Source organism: Camelus bactrianus, chromosome 10 (assembly GCF_048773025.1).
Source record: "Camelus bactrianus isolate YW-2024 breed Bactrian camel chromosome 10, ASM4877302v1, whole genome shotgun sequence".
NCBI lineage: Eukaryota > Metazoa > Chordata > Mammalia > Artiodactyla > Camelidae > Camelus > Camelus bactrianus.
In genome coordinates this window covers 62,533,123-62,548,615 of record NC_133548.1, presented here as the reverse complement: position 1 = coordinate 62,548,615, position 15,493 = coordinate 62,533,123, and the positions used below count along the sequence as shown (strand labels likewise).

The 15,493-nt window shown below is 40.0% G+C and overlaps 1 protein-coding gene across 6 annotated transcripts in view; it reads right to left on the bottom strand.

The window, feature by feature from the left end:
• Nucleotides 1–15,493, bottom strand: part of FAT3 (FAT atypical cadherin 3) — a 617,077-nt gene that overhangs the window by 330,054 nt on the left and 271,530 nt on the right. For all 6 annotated transcript variants that reach the window (XM_074372843.1, XM_074372838.1, XM_074372842.1 and 3 more), the window contains one exon: nucleotides 6,843–7,157. In XM_074372843.1, coding sequence (XP_074228944.1) covers nucleotides 6,843–7,157 — 315 coding nt within the window. The remainder of the gene's footprint in view (nucleotides 1–6,842; nucleotides 7,158–15,493) is intronic.

The following is a 15,493-nucleotide window of genomic DNA, read 5'->3' as shown; positions in this document are numbered from 1 at the left end:
TTCTTTTTTTGCTAATGGATTTGATTTCAAATATTCATAACGCCTTTAAAATACAAAGAACCTGGAGTCAGAGGGAAGTAAAGGGCAGCTTTGGACTTCTTTCTATTTTATTTTATCTACTATTCTTATGTATATATTTGCATCTACATCTATATATAGATATATGCACACAAGGACTTTTTAAATGTTAATAATACCATCACATCTCTATAATTAGTAATTCACTTTGTACAGGGTGTTTTGTTCTGGGCCATATAAAGTGAAGTCAGAAAATATTGCACATCAGTTCCATGATTCTCAGTGGGGGTAATTTTATCCCCAGGGAATGTCTGGAGATATTCTGGCTGTCACAATTAGGGGAAGGGGCGCTACTGGCATCTAGTAGAAGCCAGAGATGTCACTGAACATCTTACAATGCATAGCACAGCCCCCCTACAACAAAGACTTATCCAGTCCAAAATGTCAAAAGTACTTAAACTGAGAAACCCTGAAGTCAGTACGCCCATTCACAGCCAGTATGCAAATGAACTAAAGCCTTAGGAAGGCAGAGCCAGAGTCCTGACCAGGACAGAGCGCGCTCTCCCTTGCGACCGGCTTCTTCACCAAGCCCCCTGCACCCTCAGAAGCCCCGCCCCTCTCCCCCCAGCCCACAGTTGGGAGTTGATCAAATGGGGAAAGGCACAGTCTCCCCAGAGACACAATGACAGTGCATAAAAGTTCCCTTTGTCCTTGTTCATGTGGAGCACATTCACAGGGATGCAAAGGTCACTGCTGAATTTAAATAACCTCCTGTGATAAATCTGCATGAGCCTGATTTGTTCTACTGGACTTGTTGGATTAAATGAACACAATTTAATGTTCTATAGGACAAGGGCTCCTTTCATGGCTGAAAGAAGTAGCGAGGGTGATTTACAGTTTCATACATACTCATTCGCTACATTATCTGCTTTGTGCCTGTGCTTACGAATATCAACTCATCATCCGCGGTCATTTCTACCCATTCAGGAGAATTTAGCTTTCCATTAGGAAGGAATAAGGAACAAGAGATTTCTGCCATGTTCACTCGGAAGAAGCAGAATCAATATTTGTACCCTTGTCCTTCACCTTGTGTGTTTTTTTTCTTTTTAATCTCTGTTTTTACAACATAAAGCAACGTTTCCTTCTGTTTTCCAGGAAAGGCTGTTTCTCTAAGCAGATTATCCCCAAACAGGGCTGTGCATCAACATAAGGCTTAGTTTACTTAAAATACCCGATTATTTTTCAGCACCACCGTTTTAGGAGCCATCGCTCTATTCCATAACAATAAATTAGTATCAAATGTTTGCTTTTTCATTAAAGTAGTTCTGAATTCCACTTAGTAACAATTTCTGCATAATTCTACACATTTGGAAATAATAAAAGTGTATCTAATCACTACTATAACCCAGATTTTATTAACCACAAGTCTTAGGAAGCACGGTGTTTTTGCTCATGGACGATTAAGAGATAGGATTTTCATCTTTCTCCACTTCATAAAACAGGAAGTATGAGCAAGGATAGGAGAGCTGATTTTGGGGGTGGATATGGAGAGTGCTTTGAATTTATAGTCAGATCTCAAAATGCCAGCACTGTAAGGCAAGAGCATATGGATAAACTATGAAGTTGGCTACCTTGTCCTCAGGTGTAACTCTAAGCACCGTGTTACCTCCCTCTTCTGTTTCTCTTTGGATACTGGAGTCTAGAGTCTTGCTAACCAAGCATTCAGGGGAGCCAGGTCAGCACCACCTAGACACTTGTTAGAAATGCAAACCGCTGAGCTCCACGCCAGGAATCTGCAGTCTCCCAAGCCTGCCAGGCGATTATCACCACCCTCCCGACCCCGGCAGTGTGCTCTAGAGTTCTCTGTCACCACCCCCCACCCCATGACACTTACCAGCTTTGTCTTATACCTTATACCAAGAGGCAAGATGGTTCTATCTGGAGTTGATTAAAAACCTAATGATATCCAGTATTTTATAATTATCCTTCCTGTTTTAATAGGAAGAAGTGTCTAAATCCAGGGGAATCAATTGTTAAGGGTAAGATTCAAGGTAGTCCTCTAGCAGACATGGTTTTGAAGAGAATCTCTTTTTTTTTTTTCAACTTCCCGGAGAAGAGGAGAGAGCAGCCGGACTTTCTGCACATAAGCACACTTCGGCCAGGTTAATCCCAAGGCGCTCACAGAAAGCGAAAGAGTGCTAGCTGGGCCTCGCCTCCGCTCACACACGGGTGCAGATGCCTGCGGCCAGGCCATGGGCCAAAGAGCGACATCACAGCTGCAGGACAAATTTCTGAAAGCCCATGCCCCGAACAGTCAACCATCCAAAGATCTTGATTAAGGAAGGTTCACATTCACAGACACAGGCTCTCACCACAGCATATGCTAATCTGGGATCTATGTCTAACAGAGGCAAAGGAAAGAAGAAAGGGATCTCTCTTAGGTATTTTTTTTCCTCTAAAAAAATTACTTTACTAGGCCTCTCAGAAGGAAGATATAAAACCCAAGGCTTTAAAAAATCTAAATATCATCAAAGAGAAAAGCAATGTGCATAATTGCTACTTCTAAAATCTTCCGACACTCCAGACATTTATGAATCTTTAAAAATTTTTTTTCTAAGGATATAAAGTCTCTCAAACTAGTTCAAGCAGCAACGGATGGCCTTTCAAGGTCAGCTTCACGTGTTATAGTCCCTGGGTAATCCTCTCGCTTGTCTCTTAGCAGACTGACCCAAGCTTCAGGGCCCACTCCAGGCCTGCAAATTCCTCACACCATCCTCTCTTACTCCCACTGGCACTGAACTCTGCCCTGCTCAGACATGTTACCCTCTTTGTAGCTTATATTCCACAGAGTTTGACCCTTTATTTTTTTTTATAAACTGCCTTACGCTTTTGCTAAAGTACATCATATGTGTGATGGTCCAATTTTTCCCATGAGAACATATATATATATATATATATATATATATATATATATATATATATACACACATACACAGATATATATATGTATATTATAACTGAATCACTTTGCTGTACACCTGAAACTAACACAACATTGGACATCAACTACGGTTCAAAAAAAAAAAAAGAAAAGGACAGTGAGGTTGGGGAGCAGTATGCTTTCAACTTACCCAAACTTGACTCTAGTCGGGAATACAGGATGATTAATAATAACAACAACATTTATTGAGTGTTCTGCTAAATTCTGGTATGCTGGCACTGGGCTAAATGGTTTCCATACTGCAGACATGACTAAAATAAACATTCTGAAATCCTAAAGGAAATTCCCACACCTGTTCCCCAATTTAGCCTGTATGGCCAATCAGCGGCCAGCTAGGGTTTCATCCCAAGTGCTGGAAGGAAGCATCTGAGTTCCTGCTCACCCAAAGAGACAGGTGACCACCAGCCCACTGGGTGTCTCCCATTCAGAACATGTGGGTAGGGCTCCAGTTACTGACTAGCAAAGGCAGGCACAGGCAAGGAAGCTGCTTTTGATTGAAATCAACTGCTCAGCCTGGAATTAATCAAGGGTCCCCCATACAGGCTAGAAAGGACCTCAGAGCATTACAGCTTTTGTTTTCCTTCTTAAACCACAGGAATTACTGAAGAGAGTCCACAGACTACTGACTCTAAGTGATTTTAGGTCTGGTAGAAAAAAAAAACAACACAAATAGTTCTTTAGGTAGAGAACAGAGCGTTCAATAGAGAAATTACTCTCCCTTCTAGGTCCAGGACATCTGTTATCTGCTGCAAGCCGTGGCCCATAAGTATTGACATTACTCAGGTTTGCATTAATCATTTTAATCCTTATTTATTATGTAGCACATTGCCAAAGCAAAACGAAACTCTACAAATTTCAGCTCTACCGCAGAGGAAGGAATGAAAGGTCAGTTTACTGGAGTCCACATCCAGTTGGAAAAACTAAAGCATAAATCTTACCTAAATATACCAGTTAGGTATGCCTCCCTCTTCCTTCCTGAAAAATGTTACATTAACATAACTCTTGCAGACAAAGGACTTTAGAGGGACAGGAAGAAACGCCAAAAATTAAAGCATCTCTTTAGAGAGTGTGTTGAGTTGGCTGCAAGTTGCTTCATTGGCAGCAGCACACGCAGAGCATCGAGCTTAACAAGAATTAACACCAGGCCGTGGTTCTGCAAACTCCACAGAAACGGCCACAGTAACACCATAGTTCTTACAGAGCTTTGTAGTTTACCGACAGCCTTCAAACACATCGACATTCAGTCTTCAAAAGCAACCCCTATGAAGTAAGCAAGGGCATTTTCATTTTCTAGATAAGAATCTGAGGTCCAAGAAGATTAAACGATGCGCCTGTAACCAGAGGCACAGCAGTCAGGATGGGGTATCAACTTCCTCTGCAGAGTTTCAATGTGTTAGGCACTGTGGAAAGGAGCCCTACATCCCTTGCGGCAATCCTTTCTCACTAACAACTGAATTTCAGAGACATTCAATAACTTGCCCAAGCTGACAAAGCTCAGGGACGTCTGATTTAGCCTGCGTTTCCCTGCTGTGGTTGATGGTGTTTCCCAATTCGAAGTACAGAGCAAGGATTTGAGAACCAGGTTTCCCAATCCCAAATGTTACCTCCTCCATGAAGCACTCCCTGACCACCACTCCCGCCAACTCCAAATTGAGTGAAACTCCTCCACCACAATCAATTATTGTACTCTTTCACTGTATCACAAATATTGTTGTTTTGTTAATTTCACATAACTTTGGGTCTCTGAGAGGCTTGCACCATCTCTTAAGTTTATAACTACTTCTTAGATCTTGTTTGGAAGCTACTAACTATGATAAATGCTTGGTGAGTGACTCAGTGGATAAACAAAATCCAGGGTCATCTTACCGTGTGTCTGAGAATTATAAAATGTGCTATGTATCCTTGAAGAATTTTATATTAGAAAAGTTGGTCTAAAATGCTATTCCTGGTATAAATCATTTTTAAAAAATCTATGGCAAGGGCAGAGAACCTATAAATATGATTAAGGCTTTTATTATGCAGTATAGGCCAAATTTCAATATACAGGGGTCTCTGAAAATTCATGTGCAAACGTGTCAAGGCTGTATAAAAGACAGCTTTAGTTACACGAGTCTACATGTTCTTCTCCGTAAATACCATGCAGTCTATGGTCTTCACCATTAACCCAAATTCTTCCCTGTGACATTTATTCTTTCTTTAATTTCAGCCATGAGTGGAGGAAGAGGCCAGCTGACATCACCCTGGCATGGTGACTTTTAACTTACCAAACAGAGAGCGTTGTGTTCACTCTTAGTGATGCGGGTGCCAACGGACTCCAGAGGGAGGACTGGGATCTGACTGGGGTGTTTCAGATTCTGCAGGTGCTGAGAAACGTGAGGATGTCTGTGTCCTTAACTTCCTCCCTGGGACTTTTTTTTGTCTTTGTTCTTTCTCCCTCTTGACTTACTAAGGTGTATGAAGTCATTTCTCTGTCATCACACTACATGGAGCTCTTGGCTATAGTGAGAAGTGAAGCAGGAGGGGCTGCCCAGCCCAGCTCAGGGGGCCCTCAAGTTCATGGGTAGCCTCCCCTCCTTCATGGGGCACCGAAAGGATGGGCTGGGCTCCAGTTCTCTGAGTCTTCTCCTTCAGGGTCAAGTAGGCCTGAATCAGACACCTGAGACCTGATCACCACATTCTTCTAATGATATGAGAGGCAGATTGTGATTCAACACTGTTCAAATATTAAACTCTGCTTAACAAAATGACTGACCCAATCATAATTAGAAAAGTCAATAGTTTCCCACAAAACTTGCCATTCTCTTCAAATTATGTTAATGGGAATCCGGCATTTACAAAATGCTTGGGGCCGGCTGTCTATTCCAACAGTAACAAACACGGGCAGGAGAAATAACCATCAAATCAATCAGGATTTTGTTAGGAAAGTTGGGCAGGTCTCCATCAACAAATACCAATCACCTGTTCTAACTTTTGACCAGTATCAACCCACTTGCTCAGCTTGAAATAGCAACAGCATCTTTTTTTTACATTCTTCTGGATTTAATTAATTAAAACTCTGTCCATCACAGCTCTCACTGAGTGTTAGATCTAAAAGAGGCAAATCACAAGAAAGCGATGACCTTCTGAGATTTACTCTACAAAATATCTTTTTTTCCAGTGTATGTACTTGTCTCAGAATGCATTCAACCAAACTCCACACCTACCTTTTCTGATCTTCAGTCAACAGATTAAGTTTTCAGTGAAATCTCTAGGAACCTTTTAAGCAAAACCCCAGAAAATTAAAACTTTGTATGTTTGATGTAAAGATTTAGTTACTAGAAGTTCTTCTAAACATTGATACTTCATTGGTGGGTAGTATGGAAATCGCAAAAAATCTGGGGCTTAAAGTTAAGTCTCTAAGGTGTTTCTTTACAGCAAGCTGGACTAAGGCCAAGCAAGGGAGAAGTTCATAGAAGTAAGGATGTCACAGAGCCAGCTACCCACAGAACCCAGCCAGGCCCAGGTTACCCTCTCCCAAGTAAGAGGATGGAGGCAGCTGTGTCTCTGAATGGCCTAGGAACCACTTTCTATTATTATAAGTCAAGCAAATCTAAGGCTTCCTGTGAAAGCCTCTAATTTCTATTAGATCACATCACCTCAGTGTTAGCTGAAATTAAAACATACCAACCAGACAGGTAGAATGCTCATTTTTTCAGAAACTACCCCCAGAAGAAGGATGCTGGTCTCCATACAATAAAATAAATAAGAGGGTACAGCAATGGTCAGACTGATGAGTTTATAAGCTGAACTAATGACAAAAATACTCATACGAGCATTCACTTACCTGTTTTAATGTTGATGGCGAAAAAGTTTTGAGGATTCCCACTCGTAATCCTGTATGTCAGTTTTTCATTGGAACTGGAGTCAGGGTCCTCAGCCTGGATCTGAATGACAGATACATCCTTGGGAGAGTTTTCCATGACAGCGGGATAATAAATCGGCTCCGAGGTCAGCGGGGCATTGTCATTCACGTCTTCAATTTCAATGTAGACCTCGATAGTGGAGTAGAGCGGAACCACGCCCCGGTCTGTGGCGTACACGGTCAGCCAGTAGGACCCCGTTGTCTCTCGGTCAAGAATGTCGGCGGTGGAGATGACTCCTAAGAGAAAGCAGGGAGAGTGACTTCTGTAGCAAAACTGGAAGACGTGAAGTCAATCAATTATCCCAAATTGAGAAGGGCTGTGCTAAGGATCTTGGCATATGGGAAAAAAAAGTCCAACATTCAAAGTTGAATTAAGATGTTTCTCTCCACATCAGAACAGTATTTTCTGCAAAACCATACTAACTAGTCCTACCAATTGAGGAGTATAATTACATTCACAAACACTTTATTTGAATTTTGGGGACAGACATATCTCAACACACACAAATACACACACACATACACAAAGAGACAATTGGGAGCAGCAGGAAGAGAGTGGGCCAGCAGTCAAAACACTTCCCATGATGCATGGGAAATCAGCACACTATCATATCAACATTTCCATTTGACCTGATATTGAATTGATTTCCAATGCAACGAAAAGCTTTCCCAGGATACATTATTTTATCTGTCCATTCACAAAAATGAAAAAGACCTTTCAAATGTTCTCTTGCCTGTTGGGATGGAAAATATTTTGCATGCAGAGATATAAGCCTCCGTCATAGTGTCTCCCTACACTTCGAATGTCACAGTTATTCCAAAAGAATCAAGAGAAGAAGCTGTAAGCCACACCAGCGTACGTTCTGAACGAGCTCTAGCCCCCTCAAGAACTCTACAGAGGGCCCTAAATAAACTCTGAAACACTTTCAGAAATAATCATGGACAACATTTTAAATTAGGAGCAGAAAAATGCCTAGTCTGCTCCCTCCCACCTTCCCCATTTCATGGTTGAAACAAGCACCAACCAGGAAACTAGACAACTGCTGGAAAAACGAAAGAGAAAACACAGAGCTCTAATCTTTACAGCCCTCACCCCAGTCACCAGGCTATAGAAACTTACTACAGGGACTCGTAAGCACGTTCCACTGTGATGGGAAAACTCTGGGGTTCAGCTTATAAAATCTCTAAAAGTTGTCAGGATACCCACGGAAGAAGGCATGCAATTCATGGAAATCTTTCCACCCTAAAGACACCCATGGAAGGAGTCAAGAAACAGTTCCCCAAGTCTGGCCCAGATCCTCTATCCTCTGTACTCCTGTTGGACTTTGGACTGTATTCGGCACATAATTTGGCCTACAGACCTTGCATAAGCAAACTGCCAAGTATTGCACCTGGGAGGGAGGAGAGCAACTGTCCAGAAACAGTCAGGCTGGAGTAATCCAAGTTGCCTAAAATTCAGAACAACTATACTATTCAAAGGGAGATAGCCCAACTGGTGTTGAAGTTTCAGCTCTCATTATCCACCAAAAAGCCCTGCACAATGTTATGCCACGCAGCAAAAGATCATCTTAAATCTTCTGAATGGAAATGCGTAAAACCTAATGAGCGCCTGTAGGTTCACAGTTGATACCCATGTGGCATTAGAAGAGTCAATAGCAGATAATAGGGCAGGAAGGAAAAAGGGAAGCGTAAAACATAACGATTATAAACATAATGCTATGTGTCCACTGTCTGAATGAATTAACAGGCAGCCTTATTATCTGGGTTGAGACAGAGTAGAAAGGCAACATGGCTGTAAGGTCCAGAGAAGGCTCTGAGGGATGGAGAGCTGGCCAGGTGTGAGCCCATCTATGAGCACAGGGCACAGGCCTGTCAAAGACACCATGGGCAGTCTTGTGGAACACTCACAGGAGTCACAGCCATGAGCCACCATGCAGACATGTGGTGCTGCCTCACAGAACTGTAGCCTTCAAGTGAGAGGATGGTCAAGTGACAGGAGATCAAGCTGTCTCTGGAATGGAGACAAAGAGTAGGCAGGCAGGATCTGGGATGTGAGATACAGGTGGCAAAAAAGGTTCTAAAGGCTCTGGGAAACACCTCTTGCACGGGAGCTGTCAATTCCACTAAAAAGCATCTACTAGACTCAATGCTGGTCCTTGAAGGAACAGAGATAAAGGAGAAGGGATCTCTGTCTTCAAGGGACTCACAGGCTTGCTGAGAAGGCATATCTCCAATGAGGAGATCCACACGGAAGGGATGACTGCACAGCCAACAGCCAGGAGGACTCAGTCTCCTCTGGTTCAGACTGATGTAGTGGGAAGGGCGAAGAACCTAGTACCAGAAGTGGGTGGGAGGCCGGTAAAGAAGTATTTACCGAGTGTTTCTAATGTGCTCTGAGGCTTGCAACACAACTTCCCTATAATGTAAGCTTTATTATTCTCTCTTATAAATGAGGGCATCAAGTCATAAATCTGAGTAGGTAACTTGTCCAAGATCACAGGGTGAGTCATAGAACCCAGGTCTGTCTGCCTCGAATGTTCCAGTTTCCATTACTTACTACCTCTCTGACCCTGGACAAGGTGTTTAAACCAAGCAAACCTAGTTTTAGTACCAATGTCTCAGTACTGTGGCAATCATGTAATTAAATGTATGCCAAGAATTTGGCAAAATGCTTGCAAACTAGTAGATGCTGAGTATATGTTAAATCGACATGAATAAAAAGCAATACCAAAAGCCTTGTAAATAGTAACCACACCTAAAGCAAGGGGTAATCTTAAGAGGAGAGAAGTTGGGATGGAATGTCTTGTTAGGTATTTTTTTTCTTCTCAGGTCATGTGGCATTCTTGCGTAGTCTTTGTGACTTGCTCATGATATCTTTTCATGAAAATATCTGGCCTGTTTGGGCAATAGCAAAGTAAGTCCACTAAAAAAGAGAATTTAACTCAATAAGCACCAAAATCAAAGGAGTTAGGTCAGCTTTGTCTACCTTGCCTGATCACCCACCACGCATGCACGCACAAGCAAGCCTGCAGGTGTGCGCGCGCGCACATACACAGATTTGCAGTCACAGAATGGGTCTGTGATCCCTGGAAGTCACTTAAATCTCTTTTCTGGCACCCGTCAAACTGGGAGATGGTATATTACAGGCTTTGCACATCAAATGCTTTTGAGAAGTCCTTGGATAAAAGGCATCCACTAAAGCAAATTAAAATATATGGGTGGAATTTCACTCTGTTGTTTAATGAAAGATCACACATGTCCTCTAGAAGTTAAGAGTTCTCTCTCATTAAGATAAAATATGTCTTTAGCTATATTTACTCCTTAACTAGAAGTGCAAATGAGTATCATAGAACACAGTGTTCAGACATCACTCTCATGATCCAAAAATGTGAGGACAAAATGAAAAGAATGACTCTGAAATGTGTTGACAATTATGATAAGATTCACCCAAGGCTCCATATTAATCATATTAATGCAACCAATGCCTAGTGATAGCACTTCCACACTTTCTTCACAGGTAATTATGATCCACATGGTCACAATTAAAAACGTAAATCCACGTGACCTTTTCTATCAAGCAAAAACTCACTTCTGATGTTGCTCAAAGACTGCCAAAATAGTATGTCACAAGCCTTTAGCTTTGGGACAGCTATCACACATTCTCTATTACTTTTTTTTTTTCAACTGAGGTGTAACTGATATACTATAATAAGCTATACACATTTAAAGGAAACAATTTATAAGATTTGATATTCACAAAACCATCACCACCATTCAGATGACAAACACGACCGCTATCTCCAAAAGCCTTCTCCTTCCCATTTTTAATCCAAATAAAATGCTCTCAAATTTCCCCTACCCACAGCCAACCAGATTAGCTTAGTCACTACAGGGTAATTTGCATTTTCTAGAATTTTACAGAAATGGGTTGATACAGTATATGCTCTTTTTGTCTGGATTCTTTTAATTTCTGAGTAGTACTCCACTGCATGGTATAATAGCACAATTTTTTTTAACCATTGGCTTGCTGGACATTTAGGCTGTTTTCAGTTTTTAGATATTACAGATAAAGCTGCTACGAACATTCATATATAAGTTTCCGTGGAAATACTTTCAATACTCGAGTAATTGCCTAGGAGCAGAATGGCTGTAGTACATTCCCAGTAGCAGTAAATGTGGAGCATTCCAGTTGTGGCATCTTGGCATGATCAGTTCCCTTAATCTCAGACATTCTAATAGGCAATTAGTGGTATATCCTCGTTTTAACCTGCATCTTCCTGGTTATGTTGAGCATCTCTAGAAATGCTTATTTTCCATTTCTGTATATTCTTTGTTTTAAATATTCAACTGTTTTGTCCGTTTAAAATAATGGATTGTTTGTTTTCTTATTATTGAGTCTTGAGACTTCTTTATATATTCTGGATAAAAGTAAATATTGCAAATATTTCTTCCCAATTTGTGGCTTGTCTTTTCATTCTCCTACTTGTATCTTTTGAAGAACAGAACTTTTTAATTTTGGTGATATCCAAATTATCAATTTTCTTTTATAAATCATGCTTTTAGTGTGTAGCTAAGAAATCTTTGCCTAACCCAAGGTCACAAAGATTTTTCTCCTGTGTTTTCTTCTGGAAGTTTAGTAGTCTTAGGTTTTATATTTATATCTATCACCAATTTTGAGTTAATGTTTATATATGGTGCAAGGTACAGACCTCAGTTCATTTTTTTTTTCACATGTAGATGTTCATTGTGCCAGCCCCATTTGCTGAAAAGACTATCTTTTCTCCACTGAATTGCTTTTGCATCTTTGTCGAAAATCAGTTGATCATACGTGTATGTCTGGACTCTCCATTTTGTTTCACTGGTCTATTTGTCTATTTTTACATCAACATCACACTTTATTAATTAACACAGCTTCATAATTAGTCTTGAATCAAATCAGGAAGTGTAAGTCTTGCAATTTTGCTCTTCTTTAAAGCTGTGTGGGCTGCTCCAGATCCTCTGTGTTTCCATGTGAACTGTAGAATCAGCTTTAGAATCCATGTGATATTTGGAAAAACCTATTAGTATTTTTACTAGGATTGTATTGACTCCATAGAGCATTTTGGAAAGAACAGACGGCTTAACAACTTTGAGTCTTCTGATCCATGAAAATGGTATTTCTCTCCATTTATTTATGTTTTGTTTTATTTCTCTAAGCAATGCTTTATAGTTTCAGTATACTCATCTTGCATGTCTTTTGTCAAATTTATCCCTAAGCATTTTATATTTCTGACATATGGAATTACTATTTTAATTTCAATTTCAATTTCAATTGTTTGTTGTTAGTATATAAAATACAACTGATTTTTGTATATTGACCTTGTACCTTGCAACCTTGGTACCCTTACTATTAGTTATAATAGAGTTTAAAGTAAAATTCCATAGGGTTTGCTACATAGATGATTATATTATCTCCCAAAAGCGACAATTTACAACCACTATCATCACCCCCACACGCATGACTATTTAATCATCATGTGCCTTGTACCATGATAATGGAATAAATGCATTCATCATTAAATTGTCTAAACCTCCCATCTATTCAGTAAATATTTATTAGTGCCAAGAACTCATGAGGTAGCTACTATTTTTATCCCCATATTATAGGTAAGGAAACAGAAATTTAGGTTAAGTAACTTGAGAATGATCACTCAGCCAGTACAGTAAACAGAACAGATCTCATTTTCAAAACTTAGTCTGTTGAACTTGGGACTGGTTGTTAGCCAAAACATTATATTGTCTTCTTAATCCATATACACATCAGACCCATGTAGCATTTCACGTCCAAAGAAGTTATTTTTTTCCCCTCTGATAGAGAAGTGTCATTAATCGGGCAAACAGTATTGAGTTAATATGATACTTTCCTATTTGACTTCTCCATATTGACCATAGAATTCTTTAAAAAGGTACTTCTTGGTAGATCTTTGTAGAATATAAAAACACAAACACAACAGTACTCATTCTCTGCAAACAGAGTCAGTCTGTTTGGATTTATAAAACTATGCAGAACATGTATGTTTGTGACATATTCGTACTCCAGTACCTGACACAAGCCTGGGGTGTTTATCTCCAGAAAGGACTCTCCTTCTATCTGCCTGTTACAGAAAGTGCATTCTATGAGGAGAGTCTCTATCTGCCTGCTTAATCACTATGCTCTCACTGCACACAACGGTGCCTGGCATATAGCAGACGCTCAACACTAAAAAGTATTCATGAATGGATTTTACTCCTCACGCAGAATCAGCAGTAGGTTAGTTTATACCACTGATGAGATTTGTCAGCCTAACTCAATCAGACATGGAAGAGACTTCAAAGATCACTAGGTATAACTAACTGATCCACTAATGAAAGCATTCCGCCCGCGTCCCGCCTGACCCGGCACCCAGCCTCTGCTCTGAGTCTGGTGACAGGCCCTCACTATTTACTAGTGAGTTTCAGCTAAAGCAAAGTTCTTCACATTGAGGCAAAATTTCAGTCTCTCAAATTTGGATGCAACTCTAACTCACATTTCAGAATAAAACAGAACAAGTGTGCAAGCCACCGTTCACCTGTGATAGCTCTTCAAATACCAGAAGATGACCCTCTATTTCCAGGGTATTTCTTCTCCAGTAAGAATCCCTTCCTCACGTGCCATGCAGACTGTTAGTCTCTTCTTCCTCATCTCTGTTCTGAATCAACAGGGTATGGCCCCTGTCTATTCACAAACATGGACTGAGTAGGGGTAGGAATAAATGATGAATAAATCTTATTTAAAAAATCAACCATCCACAGTGAGCTTCTAGCAAGTTCTAGGTAGTGCTGCTCAGTAGACAGGACTCAGGTGGAATATCCCAGATAGAGATACATCCTAACCCCTCACATTTTCACCTGTCACAGAAATGCTCAACATGGATTCAGCTGAGGTGCCCAAATTTTATGCTGATATTTATAAAAATGTCATTTAAAAAATTCTTTAGAAAGACAGCTGGGATTTTTTATATTCTTTGTTTTTGAGATACGCTTAATTTTATAATTTTTTTTCTTTTCCTATTTCTTCGTTAATTGCTGTATAATAAAGGCAGTAGCCAGCTTGAAGTATTTGGGTAACTTAATATTTAATTGTATAAGCAGATACACAAACAGCATTTATTCATTTGTTCATTCATTCATTCATTAGAACTGTGCACAGCTTGAAATGTAATTAGTTGATCCCAGTATGAAGCACATGTTAGCCATTATAGTTCTTTCTTATTCACAAACAAATATTAGAAAAACTATATACATGTTGTTTTCATAAAATAAACTCTAAATATTAGAGATGAAAGGAAAAAATGTATGGGGCTGTTCAAATCAGATGACAATTGCAGGCTGGGTTACTTACCTATTTTCCAGCCATATCTGCATCTGCTGCACCCAGAGTCTCAAATGACACCTTGTGTCCCAAAAAATGACACCCAAACACCCACAACAGCTCGAAAACAACCTGTCAACAAATGGTTCAGGGGATGCCTTGGGCGCCATGTGCTTATAACATGACAATCCCCCTGCCAAGGTAAGTATTATAGATTCTGAGGCAATTAAAAACAACAAAAAAAGATAAAATAACAACTTTAAAAACACCCTGGTGGCATATTCTTTGTAGATGCCTCTGATAGACTCTGTTTACGTGTGCTTATATATTTAATTCGTATTCTTAATCAGTCAAAATATTAACTCCCAATTCCCCATACATTTAAAATTTGTATTAACTTTTTATTTTGAAATAATTATAGAGTCACAGGAAGGTGCAAAGAAATGTACAGGAGTTCACCTACAGGACCTTTACCCAGCCTGCTCAAATGTTAACTTCTAAGTGCATTTTTACTTCTTTCTTCAAGGATCAAACACTTACTAGATTTATTTCTGAGAGATCATGGAATTCTTTCATGGGCTCCATAATCACCTTAGCCCACCCTTGCTCGGCTTTCTTTAGCAAGATCACACAGATACTATTTTTCTGTCTTTTCCTATTCATCCCTGGACTTGTATAAAGCTCTTACTGCCTTAAGAGGGATCACTGTTTTGAGCAGAGTGTGGTAATAATTAAGGGAAGAATGGGGATTTTAGCCTCATACGCCCAACCAGGGTCACTCCACACACGCCTATGGCCACATCTCTAACAGCTACCAGTCTGAAACATACTGAAATCAGCTGAAATGGGATAAGCCAAGATGCGCAGAGCAATTGCGGACGCAAAGAATCTTAGATGTTTCAAAGGCTTCAAATAGATTTTAGTGCATGCATATTATATATACGTATACTTCTACATACTTTGTACAGCATATATTTGATCCATAATATATTTAAATATATACTTTAATGCACTTTTTAAGTTAGGAATTTTAAGTGAATCACCCAGCTAATCAAGTGGCAAAGTCAGGCCTGGAATCTGGAGCCATGAATAGGAGTACACATTCTTTTCATTACTGGAGTTGCCCGCTGATCTGTCCACATGTGTCCATTATCATGAAAAAGAAGGCAATTCCATGCCCCTGTGCTCCTCACAGTAGGTTGGT